This window comes from Podarcis vaucheri, assembly GCF_965113315.1.
Source record: "Podarcis vaucheri genome assembly, chromosome: 16".
Lineage (NCBI taxonomy): Eukaryota > Metazoa > Chordata > Lepidosauria > Squamata > Lacertidae > Podarcis > Podarcis vaucheri.
In genome coordinates, this window is record NC_138754.1 from 27,674,912 (window position 1) to 27,701,222 (window position 26,311).

The 26,311-nt window shown below is 43.3% G+C and overlaps 1 protein-coding gene across 1 annotated transcript in view; it reads left to right on the plus strand.

The window, feature by feature from the left end:
• SPECC1L (sperm antigen with calponin homology and coiled-coil domains 1 like) overlaps positions 1 to 26,311 on the plus strand; it is a 50,660-nt gene that overhangs the window by 12,951 nt on the left and 11,398 nt on the right. Inside the window, exons 3-13 of the mRNA XM_082203055.1 lie at positions 424 to 577; positions 1,045 to 2,678; positions 4,689 to 4,896; positions 10,694 to 10,767; positions 10,937 to 11,112; positions 13,026 to 13,189; positions 14,120 to 14,211; positions 15,559 to 15,649; positions 19,357 to 19,440; positions 20,199 to 20,355; positions 25,535 to 25,637. Of these exons, the coding sequence (XP_082059181.1) occupies positions 424 to 577; positions 1,045 to 2,678; positions 4,689 to 4,896; positions 10,694 to 10,767; positions 10,937 to 11,112; positions 13,026 to 13,189; positions 14,120 to 14,211; positions 15,559 to 15,649; positions 19,357 to 19,440; positions 20,199 to 20,355; positions 25,535 to 25,637 (2,937 nt within the window). The remainder of the gene's footprint in view (positions 1 to 423; positions 578 to 1,044; positions 2,679 to 4,688; positions 4,897 to 10,693; positions 10,768 to 10,936; positions 11,113 to 13,025; positions 13,190 to 14,119; positions 14,212 to 15,558; positions 15,650 to 19,356; positions 19,441 to 20,198; positions 20,356 to 25,534; positions 25,638 to 26,311) is intronic.

Sequence of the window (26,311 nt, forward strand, 5' to 3'; positions counted from 1 at the left end):
TTCCCATTCTCACAGTAGCTGGAGAAAGTGGTACCAGGGTGTCAAAAATTGATGCTGCTTTTCATGAATTGCTCATTTGCACTCAAGCTTTGCCATGCAATCATGGGGGCAGGTGCTGCCAAGAATGAGTCAGAATTGTTGCTGTATAATAGTAATCCATATTCTGCGTTCTTAAAAATGAAAGTTCTGGAGTATTTTTAACAATTAAATTTTATATTGTGCCTATGCAAAAAATTAAACTATTTTCTCCCCTTTTAAATACATGGATTCATGTATTAAATGTGAATTTATTACTAGCTTTAAATGTGAATTTATTACTAGCTTTATATATGAAACTAGTCTTTTTTTTTTAACAGTGACTTAATTTTGAGTTGCTTCTAACCTTTGTACCTTCTGTCAAACCACCCTTGAAATTTTATCCAGACAAAGAGCAATGATGATCTTTTAGCTGGGATGGCTGGAGGGGTTACTATGAGCAACGGTGTCAAGGGAAAAAAGAGCACTTGCACTTCGACAGCGCCTTCCACTGCAGGGACCACCATGAACAACCTGGAGAATAAATCCAAGTCTGTTACAGGTAAAGAAGCATTTGGCCTTGAAGATGTTCTCTCTGCCCTTTAGACGACAACCCCATTTGTCGAACCATGGTTTGTTTTACCATGGATTGTCCCACAGACAGTCCCACAAACCATGGCTTGTTTCCCCAAAGTTGGTTTTGTTTCCAGTTGCTTGTGCCTTTATAGCTTGATGAGTGCCTGGAGTAGGGTGGTCAAACAAACCATGGTTAAGGGAGGTCAAACCTTAGTTAAAACTAGCCAAGTTTGTAATCTATTAAGTGAAATTAAATTACCTTAGAAGTACATTTTTGGATCCCTGTTTCACTGCCTCTGTTATGGAATGTATATACATGTCTGTTACTAATTGATTTCCAAGTATGTAGATGAGACTTCATTGTCATGTGATCCTGGATACCTCTTGACTTGTATAAAATCACATCGTTCCTTGCCAGCTTAATATTTTTTCTAACCTTTTAAAACAATACAGGTACAACTTCTGCAGCAAAGCGTAGCACTTCGGCTGGGAATAAGGAATCCAACTCTTCTCGAGAAAGAATTCGTGACCGTTCGCGGCTGACCCAAAGCAAAAAATTGCCACTAGCAGGGCAGACAAGCAATGATACAGTCCTTGCAAAACGCTCCCGTAGCCGTGCTAACCCGGACTCTGATATTCGCATGAGCAAGTCTAAATCAGACAATCAGATCAGTGACAAATCTGTTCTGGAAGCAAAAGTAAAAGATCTTTTGACTTTGGCCAAAACAAAAGATGTAGAGATCTTACACCTGAGGAATGAGCTCAGAGAAATGCGTGCTCAGCTTGGCCTAAATGAAGATCAGTTTGAGGGAGTTGAGAAATCTGAGGAGAAAGAAACCATTGTTGTCCACCAGCCAACTGACGTTGAGTCCACATTATTGCAGTTGCAAGAACAGAACACTGCCATCCGGGAGGAGCTCAACCAGTTGAAAAATGAGAATCGGATGTTGAAGGACAGGCTAAACGCATTGGGGTTTTCTCTGGAGCAAAGGCTGGACAACTCTGAAAAACTGTTTGGCTACCAGTCTTTGAGCCCAGAAATGACAGCTGGAAGCCATAGTGATGGTGGGGGTACCCTCACTTCCTCAGTAGAAGGTTCTGCCCCTGGTTCAATGGAAGATCTTCTGAGTCATGACGAGAACACCTTGATGGACAATCAGCACAGTAACTCCATGGATAACTTGGACAGTGAGTGCAGTGAAGTTTATCAGCCGCTCACTTCAAGTGATGATGCCTTGGACGCTCCATCCTCTTCAGAGTCTGAGGGTGTGCCAAGCATAGAAAGGTCAAGGAAAGGGAGCAGTGGCAATGCCAGTGAAGTATCTGTGGCTTGCTTGACGGAGCGGATACACCAGATGGAAGAGAACCATCATAGCACAGCTGAGGAACTTCAAGCCACTCTACAGGAACTTGCAGACTTGCAGCAGATTACACAAGAGTTGAACAGTGAGAATGAAAGGCTTGGTGAAGAAAAGGTTATTCTTATGGAGTCTTTGTGCCAGCAGAGTGATAAGTTGGAACATTTTAGCCGGCAGATTGAGTACTTTCGCTCCCTTTTAGACGAGCATCATATATCTTATGTTATTGATGAAGACATGAAAAGTGGGCGCTACATGGAGTTGGAGCAACGCTACATGGACCTTGCAGAGAATGCACGTTTTGAAAGAGAACAACTCCTTGGCGTCCAGCAGCATCTGAGCAACACTTTGAAGATGGCAGAACAAGATAACAAGGAAGCTCAGGAGATGATCGGGGCGCTAAAGGAACGGAATCACCATATGGAACGAATTATTGAGTCGGAACAGAAAAGCAAGACCGCTCTAGCAGCCACTTTGGATGAGTACAAAGCCACAGTCGCCAGTGACCAGATCGAGATGAACCGGCTGAAAGCCCAGCTAGAGCATGAGAAGCAGAAAGTTGCTGAGCTGTATTCCATACACAATTCTGGTGACAAATCGGACATACAAGACTTGCTAGAAAGTGTCAGGCTTGACAAGGAGAAAGCAGAGACGTTAGCCAGCAGCCTGCAAGAGGAGCTCGCTCATACGCGTAACGATGCCAACCGCCTGCAAGACGCCATTGCAAAGGTAATGTTTAAAAAATGTAATTAAAGAAGAGAACATTCCAAATCTCCTTGTGTTCTCTGCAGCCTTTGGGGGAGTATGTGAAGGCATGTGGGAGGGCGGGGGTGGGGGGACAATTCAAGCAGCTGATTTAGACATTAGCCAGATCATGTTGACTGCATGGTTACTTTGATGAGTCTTTTAGTTTTATTCCTGTTAATAAACTTAAATCCTGTGCTTAGAATTGAATTCATGACTCCTGGGCTGTGTTTTCTGTAGCATGAAACTGTTGCATGCTGGATGTTTAGTTTGCCCTTATATCTGCAGTGAGGGTGGGGTTGATTGTTGGTATGAGCAGACTGGTTGATACACAGCATTGAGGGTAGTTTTATGCTGATTTGTCACTTCATTTCTCATAATTCACAAGACAGTTGACTGTTCGTAGATTCAGATACAGCTCAAGTTTTACAGCTGTGAGGTTTGCTTAAGCTAGTATGAAGCCTTAACTCCATGCACTAATGCATCCTTACTGATTAACATTATAATAGATTACTTGGCACTGCCAAATGTCAGAGTTGGTTTATTTAAACCTTTCCTGATTGAGTTTCTTTGCTACTTGTCCATCTTGTGGTATCATAAGGATTTTAGCAAAGCCTTGCAGCTGGATTGAACCAAAGGAGGCTATTCTAGTTCAGCATCCTGTTTCCCACAGCCAACCTGATGCATCCTCTGGGACGCCTAATAGCAGAGCATGAGGGCAATAGCTCTCTTCCACAGTTGTTCTCCAGCAACTGGTGTCTGGAGGCATGTACTCCTGCTGATCCTGGAGGGTAGCATATCCATTATATTACTTTTCTTTTTTTCTTCCTTTTCATGCCAAAGAGACCTTGGAGGTGCATAGCAGTCAATAGATTGTCAAATCATACTTGTAATGGATGGAAGTTCCACAGCCAGGGTACCACAAGGCAGAAGGCACTATTGCAGGTCACTGCATAGTGTGCCCCAATCATAGATGCTATCTTGAATAGGGCTACCCTGTCAATCTTAATACCTGGTTATCAAATATTGGGAGAGACATTCTTTCAAGTTCTTTCAAGTGTAGGGTTTTAAATATCAGAACCTTAAATTGGACTCAGTCGAAATAAAGCAGCTGGTTCAGTTCTTTAAGATCAGCATAATAAGTTTCTCAGAGGCCTGGCAGCTGTGTCCTGCACCACCTGCAGCTCCTGAGCAATCTTCAAGGGCAGCCCCACATACAGCATATTGCTGTAGTTTAGTCAGGAAGCTACCAGAGCAGGCTTCAAATTCCTTGATGACTTTTCCCAATTGTCTTCATATAGATGTTAAAGAGCTGGAAAGTGAGATGGAACACTGCAGGTCTCCACAACACAAGTGCCAAGGGGGGCCATGCTGTTCTCTGGTTGTGGTCCTGCAGATAGAAGCAGAGCCACCATAACACAGTCCTCAGAAGAGTAGCATGGTCATTGGGAGTAAAAGCTGTTGAGAGGTCCAGAAGAACTAAGTCACATTCCTCCTCCTCCCAATCAGGGTTATCACTCAGGGCAACTGAGACTGTTGAAGTATGTAGATTGAAATGAAATCTAGATAAACAGCGTTCACTGTAGCCAACATGACAACAATGGCATTGTGATAGCATTATCATCCATACATTTGTCTAATTCCCCTTTGTAGCGTTCCAGGATGAGGGCAATCATCACACCTTAGGGCAGCAGATTCTTCAGATTAATTGTGCACTTTGTGAATAAGGACTTCCTTTTGTCTACCTTGAATCTTCTGCCGTTCATTTTAACAAGATGACCCATTGGGTCCTAATATTATGAGAGAGGGAGGGAGAAAAAGGGCCCAGCATGAGGAAGCAGGATTCTGAGCTGGACTTAAGCCCCTGGCCCGAAACACAGACCAGTCCTGCTCAAAGCTACTTGAGTGGGTTTCTGTGAATTGTGTTATTTGGGAAAGGCATTCACAGAAGTAAAATGAGAGTTTGTGTGCATGATGTGTGTGTTTTTTAACCAGATAGAAGATGAATATAGAGCTTTCCAAGAAGAAGCAAAAAAACAAATTGAGGACCTGAATATTACCTTGGAAAAACTTCGGACTGATCTGGATGAAAAAGAAACAGAAAGGAGTGATATGAAGGAAACCATATTTGAATTGGAAGATGAAGTAGAGCAGCATCGAGCGGTAAAACTCCACGACAATCTCATTATATCTGACCTGGAGAGTAAGTAGTTTTTGTTTCAGTTACACTTTTTGGTTGTAGTTTCTACCTATGTGTTTTTTAAAAAAAAAATGCATCAAAATAGCTTACAGCTGAGTAAAAAACATCAATCATGAAGAGAGGGGGAAATTAAGCATAATTTGTGTCATGCACTGCAGTTCCCAAAGGATGGTGCTGTGTGCTGAGGTCCGAAGGAGCAAATTGGTGGCTTTGGCCTCTTTCCCTTCATCTCGACTTTTGTCATCTGGATTTCAAAGACAGCCAGAGATGTGACAGCTGAAAGCTCCTAACCACACAGGCAATAGGCTTCCCACATTCCACTTTTTCCAGAAGGATGGTGGAGCCATCACACAGAGAGCTGCCCCTTCCATATGCTGTTTTCTTAAACTTGGAAAAGCATTCATCATCATCATCATCGTCATCATCATCATCATCATTTTATTTGTATGCCGCCTTTCCACAGTTAAAAACAATGCTCAAGGCGGCTTACAACATGACAAGATTTACATAATTACAAAAGTCATAAACAATAAATAAACCACATTTAAAAAAAACACAACAAATGGAAAACAATTTCCACATAAATCAAAATCTAAAACTAAGAATACAGCATTAATATCACAGTTTAAAATGACATAGATATGTTTTGTATGTTCCAGTCAGGTGCTGCTGATGAAATTTTCCCTGTTGGGAGAACTTTAATATCAAACAAATAAAAGGATTTTTTAGTTGTGATTTCTGCATTGCAGGGGGATGGACGGGATGTTCCTTGGGGTCCCTTCCAACTCTATAGTTCTATGACTCTATGAACACAGTTTTATATACACATTTATATCAAAATACATAGTCCTCCTTTCTTTTCAGATGCAATGCTCAGGGAGTAACTAGCCTTTATCCAGAAGACTTTGATTTTATCATTAATCTGCTTGGCATCTGTGCCATCATGCAGTCTCACAAGAGTCCACTTTGTCCACTGTGCTGTTCAACATTTCTGTGAGACCCAAGTGTTCAATGTTGCCTGGAGATGTAGAGTAGCATGTCAGTGGAATGCTGATGTTACTCAGCTCAGACCCCACTGGGTTGAACAGCCCTCTCCAAGCATCACTTTCTGGAAACAACCATCCATGTGTGATCGGAAGCACTGTGAAGCAGTGCCACCCACCCCTAACTCAGACAGCCTCTCCAGAAGGATATCATGGACAATGGTATTGAAAGCTGCTGAGAGGAGAATGAATTGGGACACATTTCCCCTGTCTGTCTCCCAAGTCATCATATAGGGCAACCAAAGCAGTTTCTGTGTCAAAGCCAGGCTTGTATCCTGATTGAAATGGATCTAGAAAATCGGTTTCTTCTCAAAATGCCTGAATCTGGTCCACAACTCCTACTCAAGAACCTTGTTCAACAAAGGGAGATTGGCAGCTCGCCAGTAATTACTTAGATTTCACAAATCCAGGGAGGGTTTCTTAAGGAGTGGTTTTACCACTGCCTCCTTCAAGCAGGCAGAGACCACCCCTTCCCGCAAAGAGGCATTTATCACCTCCCTGGCCCAACCAGCTGTTCCCTCCCTACTACTAGTACCAAGAAGGGCAAGGATCCAGAGCACAAGTGGTCGCCCTGACTGATCCAAGCATCTTGTCCACATCCTCAAGCCTTACATCTCTTTTGCCAGCCACAATTTCTGAAGAGGAATAATCTGGCCATTGTAATCTATGATAGTCCCCTGATTGAATTCCAGAAAATGATTTGAAAACTAGGATAAGTGCAGGATACAAACAGGGTTTTAACAGAGGCAGCTGTTTTAGATCATACCTCATCATTTGATTGCCTGTTTGCTTCCAAGCCTTATTTCCAGGGCCAGTACTTGCTTCAATAAAACCACTAATGACTTGAGGCCCAGAAACAGCTGCTCCCTTATCCACCAGCTTGTGCCATCTAAGGCCCTTCTCTCAGTACCACCCTTACTGGATATGAAGTGAGTGTCAATAAGGGAGACAGGGTTTTTTTTTTGGGGGGGTGTCCTGTGATGCCCCTCCCCAAGAAAGCTCCCCTGGCCACACTGCTTGCTGTTAGATAACAGATTAAAGAAACCAGCAACAATTGTTCACACAGACCGTTTAACTTGTTGAACTGTTTTTACTGATTGTTTAAGCATTTTATTGTTTTTATATAATTGGCATGAAAAGCAACAACTGTAAACTGCACTGGAATCTTTTTACAGAATATAAAAATATTTCCAATAAATAAGATGAAACGGTGGATTGGCTCATTTTCTTTCCCCTTCTCAAAGCTCTGCTTTCAGGAGTGCTGCTTACAGCAAGGCCATATAAGGGCAATTACACAACAAGGTTTCAACTTCAGTGCTTTCATGAAAATAAGCATGGGACCTGCTCTTACACTTTGACCCGTCTTATTTCTTTGGGAAAACAAATGTAATTGGTGCGGCATTTGGAGTTGAGGTGCCTTGTTCCCTGTATATTTGGCACAAGCAGTGATATCAAGAGCCCCACTCAGTATTCTGTTCATGCAACAGGACTTTGTATCCTCGCCCCCCAACAATTGATTTTCAAAGGAGCACAGCTTGACCTATGAAGCTGCAATTTCTGCTTAACTCTGATTCTCCTGTGTTTTCAGTGGGAAGACTGCAGAACAGCTGCTAATTTGGTTGATCCTTTGCTGGTTCTCTGTAAACGCATAATGTAGACAAGCACTTCATTTGAAATGAAGTCAGTAATCCAGGAAGAAACTGAAAGCTGTATCAAGTGGCTGCTTGTATCCTGTAGTTATGGAAAAGGCAGAAGGATGACACCTTGTGGGACTACTAGCACAGTTTGTGCCCTGGAAAACATTGGAGCACAGAAAACAGAAAATGCAAACTATGGTCATTTTGTTAGTGAATCTGGAGATGATTAAACTTCCATGCAGGAAATATTGGGGGAGAGGGCACATTTGCTCTCACCACTCCTTGGTGTCTTGTTTCTCTCTCTGCCCCCTGCTTGGAAGGGAGATAGAGATGCACATTCTCATCCTCTCCCCCCCCCCAAAAAAAAAGGTGGCAAAAGGGTATGACATATAGTAAAGAAACTACTAACTTCTGGTATGACATACAATAAAGAAACTACTAACTTCTGTAAGGGCAGAATAAATTTGGTGGTTGTGATTTGCCATGCACTGGAGATGTGTGGTTGCTTCTTAACTTCAGGCTTTGGTGCCCTAAGATTTTTTTATCAGTGGAAGCTCAGTGGTGTAGATTAGATACTTCCCCGTCTCTCTTCCACAAGTAGTGGAAGAGAGTTTGACCCCTGTCAAAGGATTTTAGCTGGGAATTTATTTTAATAGTGTATACATGAGTAGCCCAGACTGCACAGAGATTCCCATGTTTGTTCTGGCCTAAGCACATAGTGCCATATTCAACCTTTGGCACATTGAAACATTTCTGCTTGGATGTCTGATGGAACAAGAATGTGTGAGCTCTATCTTCATGGACAGCAATGGAGCAGAAGAGACTTATTATCCAAATTGGGCCTTCGCTTTTTCATTCAACAGTACACTAGATGGCGTACTTGGGTTTTCAAAGCTGACACATATATTCTTGGAATCCTGAACTTTTAACAAACCATGGCAAGTTTTAAACAATTCTCCACTATTTGTAAAGCAAATCTTAAATTATATTTTCTCCTTGTGATTAGCTGTGTTCTTTAATCTTCAAAATCAGCATTATATTTATATTTTACCTAATTACCAGGGCTGCAGCATATGCAATATATTATTAATCATGCACTTTACATGCTTTTAATATGTATAATGGTGCAGCACACATTAATAACACAATGTGAAATGCAACCCTAAGTATTATCCCTTTCAGATTTAATGTGCTCATAGCATAACTGAAGTTGAACCTGGTGTGTGTTGCAAGTAAGTTGCTTGTTGTAAGGATTGCTGTGTTGGATCAGGCCAGTGGTCCATGTAGTCCAACATCCTTCTTTCACCTGTTGCCTCAGGTCTCGCAGGCAAGACTTGAGCAGAAGAGCACTCTCCCCCTCCTGTGGCTTCCAGCAAACCAGTATTCAGAAGCATTACTGCCTCTGGCACACAATTTAAGAAAATACTGCTTGGAATCAGATACCAATTTAAGATTCATCAAGGGCTTGTGGGGGTTCACTAGGATAACTTGAGACTTGTGTTGATGGTTGGAGAAAAACACTGCCAGCATAATGATCTATAAAGAGCCTGAACTGAACTGCATAATTTATTATGGTTTATGTTTCTACTACCTTGCATTTTACAGTTCTACATAGTTCTACATAGAACTGTTCCTATGCAGTTCTGTGGAAGGAATGTTTTCCCAAGCATCAGCAATATACCTTTCAGAAATTCTGTGTGCTCATATCAGATTCCTTCTTGAAAGTGCATCCGGTATTAAGAGGCTTGTGTTAACATCAGAGTTAGTGTAAGTTCAAAAACCTTTTAAGAACAATCCTGAGGGGGTGTAGGAAATACCCTAAATGCCCCAGTGAGGACTGAGCATGCTTAGCAGCCAGGGATGTTGAGTGAAGTGGTGAGGTGCACAGAAAATCTCTCTCTCTGTGTGTAGAATGAAGTGCAGTATCATTTTCAGTAAAGAGGATGTAGCTGAGAAGAGCGCTCCACACAGGACATGGAGTATTGCAAGGTGGTCCTACTTGTATCACCTGTATTTAGCTTCATCAGTATTTCTACTATAATCACACAGTTCTCAAATCTTCAGATATCTCAAATCTTCAAATATCCAAAGGGCTGTCACATGGAGCAAGTTCGTTTTCTTCTGCTCCTGCATTGCAGGGTAGGACTCAAACCAATGGCTTCAAGTTACAAGACAAGAGATTGCAACTGAACATCAGGAAGTGCTTTCTGACAGCAAGAGCTGTTCAACAATGGAACAGACTCGTATCGGGAGGTTGTGGACTCTCTTTCATTGGGAATCTTTAAGCAGAGATTGGATGGCTATCTGTCATGGATTCTTTAATTGAGATTCCTGCATTACATGGGATTGGACTAATTGACCCTCAGGGTCCCTTCCAACTTTACAATTCTATGATTCTGTGATTCAAGCAATGAAGATATAAATGAAAACTAATCCTGGTACACAGCCAGTCAAATAATCGGATGTTGGTCATGGTCAAATTGCATACTTTTTGTGTAGCTAATACAAGGCTACAGGGGCATTTTTAATGTGACAGGTTTCACTGTATTTGAAAAAGGCAACCTGATGCAGCTGCAAGGCAGCATTGACTCTGCAGTGCATCTCCCTTAAATAATTTGCTTGGGTCTAGTAATTGTTTCTAGTGATTGATAACATTCAAAAAAGAAAGCACTGTGGTGGGGAAGGTGGAGATACTTTTTTTCTATTGAAAGCACAAGCAAAGGAAATTCACCTGGGAGTAAGAACCATTGGACTCAGTGGGATTTACTTTTGAGTAGCCATTAATAAGATTCTGTTGGTAGTGCTTTTTTATGGACAGTACAGATAATAGTAAGAAAGTGTTAGTGGCATTATTTTTTTCACAGGAAAACCCTCTCGTCGTTGGCATTTTTTTCCTATGCATACATACTTCATATTATGCAGTCCATGCTTGTTTTTTGTTTTTATAATTAATAGCTGTGAAATGTAGGAGAGAAACCTAGAGTTCTAGAACCAATTCGTTGAACTTCCCTTTGAATACATTAAAGGCAGTAAAAAATTCCTTTGGGCTTTGGTGAAGTGTTTGCCGGTAAATAACTTTTTAAAAATTTCCACCTGATATATTTGGTTTTGTTTTGCCAGATACTGTTAAAAAGCTTCAAGACCAAAAGCATGATATGGAAAGAGAGATCAAGACTCTTCACAGACGGCTCAGGGTATATAAGCCAGTTCAATATATCATGGTTTGGGGTGGAGGTGCATCGGGTGTGTTATAGCAGTGCCTTTGGACTCCATTGCTGCTAATTATATTTTATTTAAACTGTTTATATCCCACATATCATGGCCTTCCAAAGCTGTAAATTTCTTTTTCTGCTCCATTTTCAGGAGGAGTCTGCGGAATGGCGGCAGTTCCAAGCTGATTTGCAGACGGCTGTGGTCATAGCAAACGATATAAAATCTGAGGCTCAAGAAGAGATTGGAGACCTAAAGCGCAGGCTGCATGAAGCTCAAGAGAAGAACGAAAAACTCACAAAAGAGTTGGAGGAAATAAAATCACGCAAGTATGTGAATGACATTTTGGGTTCATTCATTATATTTTCCTAAAATTACTTTATTTAATCTCTGAAAGTTATTCAGCAAGAAACTGTATAGTAAAATGTTCCTGTCAACAAAAATATTTGTTTATAAGTGTGTAAAACACACAAGCCACTCTACACGTAGGAAAAAGGACAACATATATTTGCCCTTAAAGGTAAAGGGTAAGGGGACCCCTGACCATTAGGTCCAGTTGTGACCGACTCTGGGGTTCTGGCGCTCATCTCACTTTGTTGGCCAAGGGAGCCTTCCGGGTCATGTGGTCAGCATGACTAAGCCACTTCTGGCAAACCAGAGCAGCGCACGGAAACGCCATTTACCTTCCCGCCAGAGCGGTACTTATTTATCTACTTGCACTTTGACATGCTTTTGAACTGCTAGGTTGGCAGGAGCAGGGACCAAGCAACAGGAGCCCACCCCATCGCGGGGATTCGAACTGCCGACCTTTTGATCGGCAAGTCCTAGGCTCTGTGATTTAACCCACCGCACCACCCGCGTCCCTATATTTGCCCTTAGACTGCACTTTTAAAATCTTTAAAACTTCTGCACATGGCTCTTGGAGATTTAGAAAAATGGCAACTCCATTCTCCCCACTGCCAAAGAAAAAACTCTCAGAGAAGACTGGCAGGTTCCAATAGGGTTACAGGGGCAAGCTCTGTGCCACAGCTCTTCTAAATAGTGGGACATGGTGCCTTTTATGAGTGCCCGCCTTACCTCTAGTGAAACACTTCAGTATGGAGCAAAGTGGCAGGCAGCTTAATTAATTCCAGTGAGCAGCATCTCTACCTCAGGTAAAGGTTCCATGTTGCTTTAGTATGTACCCTAATGTCTCATTTGGCAGAGTGAGGTACAGAAACACACATTATAGGGTCTTAGTTTCAAGGGTCTTCTGTTTAGTTAGCATGAGTACATTCAATTTCCTAAGTGCAGTCCCTCTAGTCCAAATGAATTTGTGGCAAGGCAGGGGGGAAAGAGGAAAGCAGCTGCATCTTCACTGGCTGATGGATGGGGCCATGTTAGTCTCCCCCTTATGCACTGCCTGGGAGGCCAGGGTAGCAGCTTCTCAGTAGCTGTGGTTTCCTGGCCAATGGCCAAGATTAGAGAGTGCCTCCCTTCAGCTCTGCTGCCCCAGGTAATTTCAACTCAAGGCATAAAAATCCTTACTATATAAATACAATTGATGCCCTTCCCCATCTCCCCTTTCTCCAAAAAGTAATACAGTGGTACCTCGGGTTAAGTACTTAATTCGTTCTGGAGGTCCGTTCTTAACCTGAAACTGTTCTTAACCTGAAGCACCACTTTAGCTAATGGGGCCTCCTGCTGCTGCCGCGCCGCCGGAGCACGATTTCTGTTCTCATCCTGAAGCAAAGTTCTTAACCCGAGGTACTATTTCTGGGTTAGCTGAGTCTGTAACCTGAAGCATATGTAACCCGAGGTACCACTGTAATGAAACTCTTTCTCAAATGACTTTCAGTTTCAAACTTGCTCTCTGGCTTTGTAGCCTGTTGGAAGATTTGACCCACTCCAAGTAGGCTTCCCAGTGTAGCAGATGCCCTTCAGACATGTCCTCATGAATGAGTCCGTTGCTTAAGCACAGTATAGAGGGAGGAATTCAAGTTCCTTAGCAGTGTGCTTGCACTAGAGGATTGGCTTGTACAAGAGAAGGCACAGGAAGCTGGCATGGTTCTTGTGACTGGTTGTGTAGCACATTGCAAATACAAGCTTCTGCTAGAGCAACTTTTGTACTGGATTTCATATTGCACAACCGTTATTCTCACCCTTGTGTTAGCACAGCAGCCCTTGTGCTGGCGGTCAGAGCACTGAACCCATGCCAGATCATTTCATAGTATTTTGACAACTGCCTTCCCCTGATATTCAGGCAAGAAGAGGAACGTGGCCGCGTTTACAATTACATGAATGCTGTTGAAAGAGACTTAGCAGCTCTGAGGCAAGGAATGGGTTTGAGTCGCAGGTCATCCACTTCTTCAGAGCCAACGCCCACTGTAAAAACTCTCATCAAATCCTTTGACAGTGCCTCACAAGGTAATTTGTTTTTTTGGTACCTGCATAAACTTAGTGCAATTTTGTTTGGAAGCACCACCATTGGTTCTGTTAGCTCAAAATTTTGAACAGAACAAGCACTCCATGCATACCTCAGTAGAATGTAGCACATTTTTTTTCGAGGGAGCTCCAGCCGGGTGACAATACATGTGGAAATGTATTGGATAATATGTGCTTCAGTTTTGCAAGCCCAAAACCATGCACCCGAGTTTTAAAAGTTTCTTGTTGTTCTGGGGCTTTGAATATATGGCAATCCTTATTTATCTAAGTTTTCAACCTTCTTTTAAGTTGCTTCATCTTAGTCCACAATGGTCTGTCTTCAAAAACTAACTGTTGTTATTATAGTTGAATCTATGTTATGCTTCTGTGGCACTTAATAATGTTCAGATATAAAAATTCATCTGGGCTTATAAGTCATCAAGAATCTGTTTACAAAAAAAGGGCACATTTTAGCTTTAGATAAGGAAACTGCTTTTTGGGCAAGCTGCATAGGTTACTTCTCTTATATCTTTGCGTTCTTTGCATGTTATGAAAACAGAACTTGGCCAGATTGTGCAGGCCTCGCTACAGGAGGACATGGCCAAAATCTAGGATATGTGAAATTGGTAAATAGCTGCCAGTCACACTTGGGTCACTCACTTCAGATGAGAAGATGTCTTACTCTGCAATCTTGTGCCATAAGTGAAAAAGATGCAAAACTGTTGCTCTTAATTGATTTTTCTTTCCTTTCCTTTTTCTATTGGGATATTTAAACTAGATGTTTTAGTGTTAATTGAATTTTTCCTGTTTTTTAAAGGAACTTGCTTGCTATTAATGTAAGCTGCCTTGGAATAGCACTGCTCTTGAAAGTCTGCTTAGAAATACTTGAAACCAACCATACTTACCCCCTGTTTATTTTGTTGTTTTTGGTAGTTCCTAGTCCAGCTGCAGCTACAATGCCTCGTACCCCCCTGAGCCCAAGTCCTCTTAAAACCCCTCCTGCAGCAGCAGTATCTCCAATGCAGGTAAATGTGTGTTTACTAACTGGAAGAGACTGTGAAGACTGATGTACAGTCGTACCTTGGTTTTCAAACAGCTTAGTTCTTAAATGTTTTGGCTCCCGAACACCGCATACCCAGAAATGACTGTTCCAGTTTGGGAACTATTTTTGGAAGCTGAATGTCCAGCGGGGCTTCCACGGCTTCTGATAGGCTATAGGAGCTTACTGCAGCCAATCAGAAACTGCACTTTGGTTTCCAAGCATTTTGGAAGTCAAACTGACTTCTGGAATGGATTCTGTTTGATGTCCAAGGTACAACTGTATTGGAATTTGTAATGGTGCTAGCATGATGCAAAATCAAGAGAAGGTTTTGCAGTAAAAATTGTGCATTAAATTTGTCATTCATAATTGCATCCTGACCTTCACAAATTTCAGAGTGACATACATGGATTTTCTCCTCTTTTTGATCCTCAACAACCATTAAAGGCAGGTTACACTGAGAAAGTGACTAGCACAGTTGACCTGGTGGCCAGATTCAGATGTAAGGTTTCCAAATCTCTGACATATGGTTTGGAGTGGCAATGAATTTGAATAGTCTTCCGCCCATTCCCCTGTCCTCTCTTTAAGCCGCTTAGTTTGTTTAGTCACAGATATCTGAACCTGCAAACTGAGACTTAAGCACTTTCTACAAATTGGTTTGATCATGGTGGACAGTCTTTGTAGAGAGTGCCTAAACAGTTTAAAGTAGCACAAGGAAGCAGGTTTAACAAACCAGGAAGTCACTGCTGCAACTGAGTGTGAGAAGAGAATGGAAGAGGAAAGAACATTCATGCTCTTGCTTGTTCCCAATCCACAAAACCATGGTTTGTAAGACCTGGGAATGTTGCATTTGAATCTGGCCAGTGAGCTCCAGCGTGTCCCTAGTTCAAGTTCTTGTTCCCTACAACTGTTATGTCATTTAGCCTTCAAGCCAGTTGAGAGTACTTAGACCAGCAGTTCAGACATGAGGACTATGATTATAGTTAATAGTTTATTATTATTCTGTAACTAAAATTCATTAAAATGCCCACCTGCTCTCTCACCAGACCTGCGAAGTAGGCCACCAAGTCACATTTTATAAGCAGGGAACTGCAGACTCTAGTACTGTTGTCTATACTGATTTTTTTTTAATATAAATTCTGATTCATGTTTTAAAGATTAAACCCTGTTGCTTGTACTTAGTTTTACTCAGGGTGTAAACCTGATGAAAAAAAATAGTCCACATTGCTGGCTGTGCTGAATTTGAACCTACGTCCAGGGATCACAATAGTGCTTCTGTGTGGGTTTTGCTTGTCTTAATATCTCACCAATAATAGTTCTTGTTTTCCTTCAGAGGCATTCCATAAGTGGACCAATATCTGCTTCCAAGCCCCTCACAACTCTGTCAGACAAAAGGCCAAGTTATGCAGAAATCCCAGTGCAAGGTAGGTGTTTTTTCTCTGTTAACATTATTTCACTAAAGCTCCCCCAGAGTTCTCCTGAGGTTAAAAAGAAAAGAAAAGCACACTGAATAAGAGAGCGTAGAAGAGGCTCTTTTGACACATGAGCTCCTTTTCTTTTGAGTACAGCAAAGTATTGTTCATATAGAGGGCCTAATGTCCTTCATTACCTTACCCCCGCTCCTGCAAAAGGAAGATGCAAAGCATAAAAGCTCAATAACATACTGTTAATTAGGGCTATGTATTATTTCAATTTCCTTCTTTCCATGCTCACCTGATCTGTTTCCTTTTACTTCATGCCAGTTTGCACTGAGCTACACTGGGCAGAGGTGAGACAGGGAGGGCTAGACTGACTTTAAAAAAGGAGAACCACAAGAAATTATACTACCATATGGTCACAGTGGAATAATTGTTTGGGTAACAGGTGCATAGAAGTCATAAAGGCCGCAGTCTTTGCAGATAAGGGTATAGCGCTTGAACATGCTAAAATCAATACTTAATTAGCGCTTGTATAATTAAAAAAGCAAAAAAATGTTTTATTGTTATGAAAGCCACCTTAGGAGCAGGAGGAATTATTTCCAAAGCCAAACAGTAAGTAAAGCTAAAAACGGGCCCATCCCATGTAGTTGTAATCAAGTAGATTTTAGGAGCATTCACTAGCTGCCTTCCGAACATCTGGTTGTCAGTATGGTGTGCGGGGGAAAAAGAGGGAGGAAGAGGATGAGAGAGAGCCTAAAATAGTACATTCCAGGTACTGTTCTATTATTTTTCTGTTTCTGAGAGTTTGGCCTCCAATGTAGGACAAAACAAAAAACCCCATAAAACTGCTGTTCTCCACTTCTTGATTGTGGCAGAGTCAGCTGGCCAATTATGCATTGCTAAGATCTGTCTGGGCATCCTAACTAACTTCAGGAGGAAGTGAATGATGGACTGGTGCCTGCATTTGTTGAGATGTCCCTTGCACGCTAGTGGAACTGCACTTGATAACTGCAGGAAAGTGTAGGAGCCTGTGCGGATTTGTCAAGACTCAAGAACAAAGCTTGCTGGGAGAGAACAGCAATTTGTTCTCTACTGCCACAGATATCAAAGCTAGAGCTAACGACCTAAGTTATGGGAAGGTAGATTTTGGTTATTTGTTTAGATTATTTTTATACACCTGTGCTCAAGCCACAGGACAGTTTACAACAGTATCAGATAGGATAAGATCAAGTAGAATCCATAAAAACACACAGTCCATCAAGTACATAATACAGTAAAGGTAAAAGGTAAAGGACCCCTGGGCGATTAGTCAAAGGTGACTATGGGGTTGCGGTGCTCTTCTCGCTTTCAGGCCGAGGGAGCTGGGCTTTGTCCACAGACAGCTTTCTGGGTCATGTGGCCAGCATGACTAAACCGCTTGTGGCGCAACAGGACACCGTGACAGAAACCAGAGCGCACAGAAACGCTGTTTACCTTCCCACCGGAGCGGTACCTATTTATCTACTTGCACTTTGACATGCTTTCGAACTGCTAGGTTGGCAGGAGCTGGGACAGAGCAAGGGGAGCTCACTCTGCCATGGGGATTTGAACCACCGACCTTCAGATCGGCAAGCCCAAGAGGCCCAGTGGTTTAAACCACAGCGCCACCCACATAAAGTAACTCACCGCAACTCGCTAAATAGCAATTTACCGATAGCAGAATCAACCTAATACTCCCTATGGAATTCCTTTGTTGTACAGGGGTTGGGATAGCTGGCCTATAACTACTTGTGTAGCTCTTCCATTTACTTTCAGTGCTATCAGGGCAGTATTTTAATAATGTCCATAACAAAAGGTAAGGCAATGTTGAAAAAGCCCTTTTTGTGTTGAAGAAACAAGGATTATATGTTCACTGTTTACTTCTCCATTTCCTGGTGCTGGTCAACTTGTTCTGCCTGTAAACTTTTCCTTTCAAAGTGCCCTTCCTGTAAGAATGAATAGCTCTCGTGTAATGGGTGTAGTTCTTTGATTTATGTCTGGGGGCTTTTAAAATAGACATTTCTCAAGAATAGCTTTCTTAGGGCCAAGCAGTAGGCTTCCTTTTCTGCCTTGACAAATGTCAGCTAAACACCTACAATGTAAAGATTTTTCCAGGGATGAAATAGTGTTTTGTGCTAAGTTTTTATTCAGTTATGCTTTGAATAGCATTGGGGTGATATTATACTCAGAGCAAAGTAAATTTTAAACACACTTGATGTTTAACAGAAACTAATAAGGCACTCCCTACACAGTGGGTGGCCAACCTGTGGCATAGCTGACACAGACTTGTAGCCGTTTGTGTCCATTTTGGACTAGGCTGAAAAGTGCTGTGGACTGGGCCATCGCGTAGCATCAGGCTTGAACTTCAGTTATTAAAATAACTTATAGCCTACCCTTCCACTGCAGCTCAGGGCAGATTGCAACAGTTAAAATTAAATAAATATAAGCAATTAAACAGCTGCAATATAGTAAAACAAAAGGAGAGACAGCAGATAAAACAGCTTTAAACAAAAAACAAAAAACCTGGGATCAGTTTAAAAACCTTGTCCTAGCAGGTCAGATCCCTGCTGGAACAAAAATGTATTTGTTGGACCCAGAGGGTCATGACAGACGGAGCCAGCTGAATCTCCCATGACTAGAAGGAGGGGGCCACTTGAAAGGCTCTATCCCACAGACAAGCCAAATGCCACCAGTACACAAAGAACAGCCTTCTTTCCTCCACCCCCCAAAAAACCTATAAATGGATGGCCAGGCTTATACACAAGGAAGCAGCTCCTAAAATACTCTGCGCCCCAGGCTTTAAAGGGAATCGCTAGCACCTTAAATTGTGCCTGGAAACAAACTGCTAACCAGTACAACTGATGTAATGTGCCAGTGCCAATCAACATCCTTGCTGCTGCATTCTGGGCCAATTACCTGATTTCCAGCCAATCAAAGGCATGAATGTTGTTGCATAGGTACTGTATTGGGCAGTGGACTGGGACACTTGTGATCTTTGGAATCTATTTGTGTTAATGATGTGGCCGCCACAGATCTACAAAAACAGAGTAGCTTTTCACTATCAGCTCTGTAAAGCTAAGCTGCCCTGGCCCCCTAAAGGCAATATGTATACAGATTTTCCTCTCCTTTGGTCATTCCATTGTATAAAAGTGTTGGATGACTTCTCCGGATTGGGTCAAGATGTAAAAAGACATTTCAGAATGGAGTGGCATGGGGGCGGGATTCAAGGGACAGAGCTAGGGGGTGGGGGGCAGAGTCCTATCAGCATTTGCAAAAGCCCATCTGACTGGTGACCAATTAGTAAGGGAGTTGATCCATTGTGAGATTATTCTTAAGTCTTTGTTGCTTCTAAGCAATTGCACCTGTTGCTGAGCCTGGCCTACACTTGCAGCAGCAGAATATGAGTTGGCTAAAATGAACTTTACTATAGGAAGAAGATACTATTTTTGAATGCATTGCCTATGTAAGAAAAAAACACCTCCCTTCAAGTCAAGAAGCAGGCTAGCTTAGAGCCTGTCACCCTGATCTGCTAGCCTATTACTTGAAAACAGTTTTTCTTTTTTAAAAATAATAGAGCATACAAAATGGCATTGCTCTCCTGCTGTGGTGAAGTCCATTCTATCTTCTCATTTTATAAGACCAGGCCTGAAGCTTGTGGTAATGAAATGCCTTTTCTTTATTCTCTCTCTGCACAGATCATTTGCTGAGAACTTCCTCAACCAGCAGACCAGCTTCCCTGCCAAGAGTTCCTGCTATGGAAAGTGCCAAATCTATTTCTGGTAATAATTATGCCATGCTAATAAGGTGGTGCTTCAGTCACAGAGTCTTGGTGTGCAATGCCACCAGCTTCTTTTGAAACAGTTTTGTTGGTCTTTTCTGACATAACAGCAGTAAGTAAAGTGGGTAGAGTTCCATATTGACACTGTAGGTGAATCTCGCCCACATTGCAGGGGGAAAGCCGCCTTAGTGACTGAGGGAGGGTTTCCTCTCTCAATTTAAAGGTAAACGCCCTTGCTATTCTTTATGTGCATTTGATGGAAATTAAGAGAATTAAAACTTGCAGACTGGATTTGTTCCTCATTGCAGCAGAGAGAAAGAGTGCTGTGTGCCTTCATGTTTGCCCTCTGTTACACAGTATGTGATTTTGAATAGAACATAGAACATTTTTGTGACTACCCGTGTTCTACAAAAACTAAATCCTTGCAATCAGTCCTCTGTAGAGAAAAATAGTTAGAAGGCTTCAAAATCTGCCTCTTCCAGAGAAGGAGTCCTGACATGTTAGGCCCTTAGAAGATATTCCAAAACTTTGGAACGGTTATATTTAAAAGCAAAAACTCAAGTCATGCTTCTTCAGGAAAAATTAATGCCATCTTTATATTTGATAGATGAGATTGCTATTGGCGTGATGGAGAACTTAAAAGTATTGTACAATTCAGTAGAAAATTAGTTACTCATCATCTAGATTTTTGCAAAGGCTCTTAGTTTTCTTTTATGAGAAAGAGAAAGAAATGGTTTCTAAGGTGTTTTTCCATTTCAGTGTCTCGGCGAAGCAGTGAAGAAATCAAGCGGGACATCAGTGCCCCTGATGGAGCATCTCCAGCCTCTCTCATAGCCATGGGGACCACCTCACCACAGCTGTCTCTCTCGTCTTCACCTACAGCGTCCGTCACCCCTACGACACGCAATCGAATAAGGTACACCTCATTGCTACACAGCCTGTCCTATTTTTCATACAGGGGTATTCTTGCAGCCTTGCCCTTTGGAAGACATCGGTCGCTTTTGCTAGATAATCAGTAAGCTTCCTCTGTAATGGAGAAGCAGCAGACTTCAGTGGGTTTGCTCCTCATTTTGGGTAGGTGCATCAACTGCCCAGCATACCTTTTGTACAAGGAAACAGCCAAGTCAGTCCAAGTCAAGGGGGCCCTTCTGGAAGGCGGGAACTCTCTGGCAGCTGAACAAACAAATTGATGCCCAAAGCTCACCAGGAAGTCTTCCTTCCTTACTTCCTTTCCTGGACAGATGTCTCTTTCTCCTCTCCCACTTACGGTGGTCTTGAGTTTGGGGCTGGTGCATGGCAGATCCTTGCACTTACTAGCAAGGCTGCTGACCAAGACCTTCCTTGCTGGAACTGCCTTTGACCACTTCCCTGGACATCATAGAAAAGTAGAGTTGGAAGGGACCCCAAGGGTAATCTAATCCAAATCCCCGCAATGCAGGAATCTGCAATGAGAGGAGCATGTTTGGACTGCAGAAGTGAAAGCTGCTGCTTCTGTCTCCCCCCGTCTCCCTTTTGCCTGAGCTGGGCTGCAGATCAGCCTCCATGGACCCCTTTGCACAGCATCACCTGAGCACTGGAGGCAGCTGGATGTGTTGGCGGAGCTGCCTAAGCAGCCCTTGTCTCCTCTTCCCTCCACACTTTGGAACCCCTGCATGCATGCGTTGGGGGTGGCCAGACCTACTGCTTCAAACGGAAATACCAGTGAACACATCCGGTTTTGAGCAAGGTGTGCATGGAGAATAGAGGTTGCTGTAAAGAGCAACTCTGAATAAGAGCTGCATTGAAGGAGGGAAAGTTGCTTTGTTTATTTCCTCATACTTAAATCCCACCTTTCCCCCCAGTGGGAGAACAGTGTGGCTAACAGTCTGGCGGAACCATAAATAATAGCATGAGTATCTGGGTTAGGAAGAGGGTGGATTACATTCCAAAGAGTTTCACCTTGCTAAGTGAGGGACATGGGAGAGGCAGAGAAGAGAGAACGAACACCGCTCATTGGCTCTACTGTGAGCTGTTTGGTGACTGTGACAAATATGATTTGTGCGGGGGGGGGGGTGATTCAGTACTTCTCCCGCTTAACTCTGTGGTGTGTGTAGGAACTAGCAGTCAAATGACTGAGCTACTTTATTGGGGGGGGGCATGAAAAGGTGGGGAAGAGGTGTGTGCAAGCAGTTTAGGGAATTTTTTTGTTGGGCAGCTTCAGGTTAGGTTGGAGGCAATTTCTCTCCTCCCCTTCTCCTTTCACTGTTGCCTCTTATTCCCCTGCCAGATCTCTCTCTCCCCCCCCCCCCTTCTGCACTTGGCTTCTTGGCATTTTCATAAATCTTTTAGATCTTTAATTGACCCTTTAATTGGTTGTCTGTCACTGCAGTTCCATATGTCAGCTGAATAAAACTATTGTTTCAAAATATGTTATCAGACAGTTGCTAGTGGCTTTTTGTGGGGGCATGTGCTGACTGTAAAATCTTAGTTGGGTGTCATTTAGGTGTAGAAGAACAGTATAAATGCAAAAGGAAACCTGATTGATTTGTAATATTTGTTGGGCTTTAAACATTGAAACAAGAATATCCTGTGGATTAGAAGTGTAAATCTAAACAAGGCAGGGAAGGCTTCTAATGCCAATCTGTGAAAATCAGGCATTGGGTTTGGAATTTAGTTGACCTAGCAGACGCATTTAAAAGATTAATATTTGTTGTAAACTCCTTCTCATTGTGTCCACACCGTTCATTTTATTTGTTTCCTGAAACGCTATTTTCAAAACAAAGAACTTGACATAAACTGTGTTCCTTACTGGAATTTAGAAACAAGCCGTACTGTCCTCTCACAGTGTTATGCATGTTTAGGTTTTTGTTTTCTTTTTTTAAAAAGAAAATTCTGACTTGAGGTTCTTTTTCTGTTCTTACTTACAAAGAAGTCTAGTTTTTTTTCTTTTTCCTAAATCGTATTTTTGTTGCTTCTGCTCTCTAATCTGCTCTGGCTTAAAAGTGTTAGCATCTGGTTTATATAATATATAGTGTGAAGATAATCTGAAAGATTTCAGTTTTATGTTTCATTCAAGTCTGTATGGTTCCCAGTCCAGATTAGACTTTTTCCTGCTCACTTCACAGTTCATCCCACTTATACAATCTGCAAAATCCAAATCTTGCAATCATGGTCATTTTACCCTACTTCAGTGACCAACCATCTACAGTGGTGCCTCGCAAGACGAAAAGAATCCGTTCCGCGAGTCTCTTCGTCTTGCATTTTTTTTGTCTTGTGAAGCAAGCCCATTAGCGGATTAGGGCTATTAGCGGCTTAGCGGGCTTAGCGGATCAGCTGATAAGCGGCTTAGTGGATCAGCTGATAAGCGGCTTAGCGGATCAGCTGTTAAGCGGCTTAGCGGATCAGCTGATAAGCGGCTTAGCGGATCAGCTGATAAGTGGCTTAGCAGCTTGGGAAAAGGGGGGGAGGGGAAATACCCCGCAGGAACTCGCAAGACATTTTCGTCTTGCGAAGCAAGCCCATAGGAAATTCGTTTTGCGAAGCACCTCCAAAACGGAAAACCCTTTCGTCTAGCGGGTTTTCCGTCTTGCGAGGCATTCGTCTTGCGGGGCACCACTGTATATAGAGAAAGAATAGCAGAAATCATACAATTCTATAGCCATACAATTTCTATACCAACCTTTGGGAGGCTTTGAAAGCAGTGATAAGAGGTACTTGTATCAAAGAAAAATCATATACTGTATTAAAAAACAAACCTGTACAACAATAACCAAACTAGAAATGGAAATTTTTGGTCTGCTAACTTAAATATAAAAGATCAGGTTCAAAACCCCTTGTCAGGGGCTCAGGAACAGAGGTACAGGGGAGAGAGGAAATGGAGAGCGAAGGGGAAGAATCTGAGGGCAGCGTAGGGGAGTATGACAGTGGCCCGAGAGATTCCATGAGCTTCTCCAGCGAATCAGAAGATTCCCAGAAGGAGGCGCCGATGGTCAGGGCAAGGGGGGTCCCAGGGGAGACACACCAGAAACAAGGGGCCAGCGGGGACTCCCAAAGCAGCAGCGGGAGATCAGGACCTACTTCCCCACCAGAGCGTAGTGGGGGGGAAGAGTCCCATGTGTCAGGACCAGCGTCTCCTCCAGCAGGGAAAGAAGATGAGTCAGGGCTGACCACGCCTCTGTCGGAGAGTGGGGGAACGGAGGGGAGGTCAGGTCCAGCTAGCCTCCCCGAAGGGGGAAGCAGTGACAGGAGCAGTGTAACGGTCAGGAGGAAGGTTGCCGGCTGGGCGCGCGCGCCAAGTTCGAATGTACAGGCGCGTGGGACAGCAGAAAACCCGGATTGGGAACCAGGTCCTAAAGCCCGCCGGAGGCAGGGGGAAGACTCAGGGGACTCAGCGTCAGAAGAGTCTAGGAAGGGCGAGACCCCAGCTGACAGGCGGAACCAGAGGAGGAAAGAGCAGAGGAAGAGGTGGAGCAAGGCTAGAGTCTTAAACTGGGGTCTGGGGGGAGGAGATTCAGACGGAGCTTCGGCGGTCTAGAGTTTCAGACGTAGAGCTGCACGCTGCGGCTGTTAAAGCGAAACTGAACTTCAATAAAGACTTTTGTATATAACAACGAACTGGCGTTGGTCCTTTGTGAGCTGGGACCTCGGGCAGCTCTGACACCCCTCCTCAAATTAATTGTACAAAGGAGAGAAAAAACAACTTTTAGAAATCAATAATGCACTAGTGTTGTCCTGTTATACATGAAACAATGTTTTTATGAGTATGGAGGTAAAAACTCTTACACTTTTGGAAAACAGGTGTAAAAAAAACCTAAGTCAAAGGCACACAGTATTCAAAAAAGTGAAGGCACCAAACATTCTCTACTAAAGACATCTCCTCAGAATTTTCTCCTGGCTGGAGAGGCTGCGCAAGGCTAAAGAGGAAGTCAAGGCAGCGAGCAGGATGGATCGCGCTCGCTGCCTTGGCTTCTTTAGCCTTGTGCAGCCTCTCCCAGCTGGAGAGGCTTCGTGCGGCTATGGCAATTCCCCCACCTCCCGCAAAAGCCCATAGGAGCCGCACACTCTTTAAGGAGTGCGTGGCTCCTACGGGCTTTTCTACGAGGAGGGAGAAGGGACTGACTGGCCACGTCAGTCCCTTCTCTCTCCTGGGGAAAAGCCCACAAGAGCCGCGCAAAGCTTGTGTGCGGCTCTTGGGGGCTTTTCCTGCCTGCCTCCCCCCCCTGCATTCACTCCATAGGACGCACAGACTTTCCCCCTTAGTTTTTAAGAGGGGGAAAGTGTGTCCTATGGAGCGAAAAATACGGTAATGGAAAGCATTATTCAGCATCATCACATGTCAAATGTCCCTGCCTTCACTTCTGTTCGTGGAGTGGAGTGGAGGAGCAGAGCCCTACATGCGGTGATGTCACATCATGCTTTCCTTTACTACCCAGTATTTTTGGGGGGGTGTTGAACTAGGGCTGCTGCTTTCAATGGCAGCCACATGTCTGCACTAGTTCTGCACTCCTAAATCTTGAAGAAGGTAGTCGGTTGACAGTTAACACTCTGGCTTTGCTTTCCCTTCAAGGTGACATTCCTAGTCGGTTATGAGTTGCAGGGAGATACCATCAGTTTATTTTCTAAATTCATACTAAAGTTCAGTGTGGCTTAATGTTCACATCGTTTGTTCTCGAAGCACCTCTAATTGTGGCTCTGAGGTATTAGAAAAAGGATTTGTTTCACAACTGTCCTCCTCATGAAGTCTCAATCAAATTAATCTTTTCCCACCGCACAGAGAAGTGTCCGTGGGCTGCTATCCTTGCTTTGGTTATCTACCTGGGAGTTCAGGGCAAGGAAGCAAGCAGGCAGGCAGGCAGGGGGTTGCTGGGAAATTGATCACTTGTCTCTGTGGGGGTGGCTGAAGTGCTGCTGACATATGCCTGGGAGTTGCCTAGTCTCAGCCTAGCAATGGGAAGACAGAGGGAAGGCCAGAATGAATATAGAACATGGCGCTGCCCACAGAGCACAATGCAGTTTTGATAAGAGCGGAATGATATGGAAGGAACTTTCGCTGTTTTAAAAAAATGTTCTGAACATTCATTTGTATGAACGATGTGAATTTTCTCCTTCACTTCTAGAGAAGAGAGGAAGGACCCTTTGTCAGCTCTGGCCAGAGAATATGGAGGCTCCAAGAGAAATGCTTTGCTGAAGTGGTGTCAGAAGAAAACAGAAGGGTATCAGGTAATGGTTGCTTGTCCTTTCTATAGTGCAAACATGAGAGCATCTGCCAGGAGCACAAGCTGGGCTGCTCCACAGTTCACGGCATCGATCGTGAAGGAACTGGTATGTACTGTCCTGGCAGGAACACAATGCTGCAGGAGCCAGCTCAGCTGTTATTTATAGTCACTCAGTCACTTTGCACAATACAAACGTGTGTGTTCTTCACAGAACGGCTAATCCGTCCATTAAAGCGGGTTAACGGTGCTATCCTGCACATGTCTACTCAGACAGAAGTCCACACTGAGTTCAGTGGGATTCGCTCCCAAGTTAAATATGTATAGCAGGGACGTCCAACTCCCAAGAGACTGTGATCTACTCCCAGAATAAAAAACTGGCAGTGATTTACCCGTTTTTTTTTGGGGGGGGACACCCAAAATTGTTGACGGGGGCAGGTCGAAGTTGTTGAGCTTTTTCTTAGGAGGGCAGGCAAAAGTCGCTCACCAAATGATCGCTATCACCGATAACTCCATCTGCTGTTTTTGCAATCGTGCACAAATGAAGGACAGGGCAAGGGGGCAGTGCCAGATGCTCTTTCCCCCCCGCGAAGGAAATTGAGACAGTGTTTGACTGCTAGCTCCCGGGGATTGACTGGTCAACCAGGTGGAAATCCCTGATGTATAGGATTGCAGTCTAAA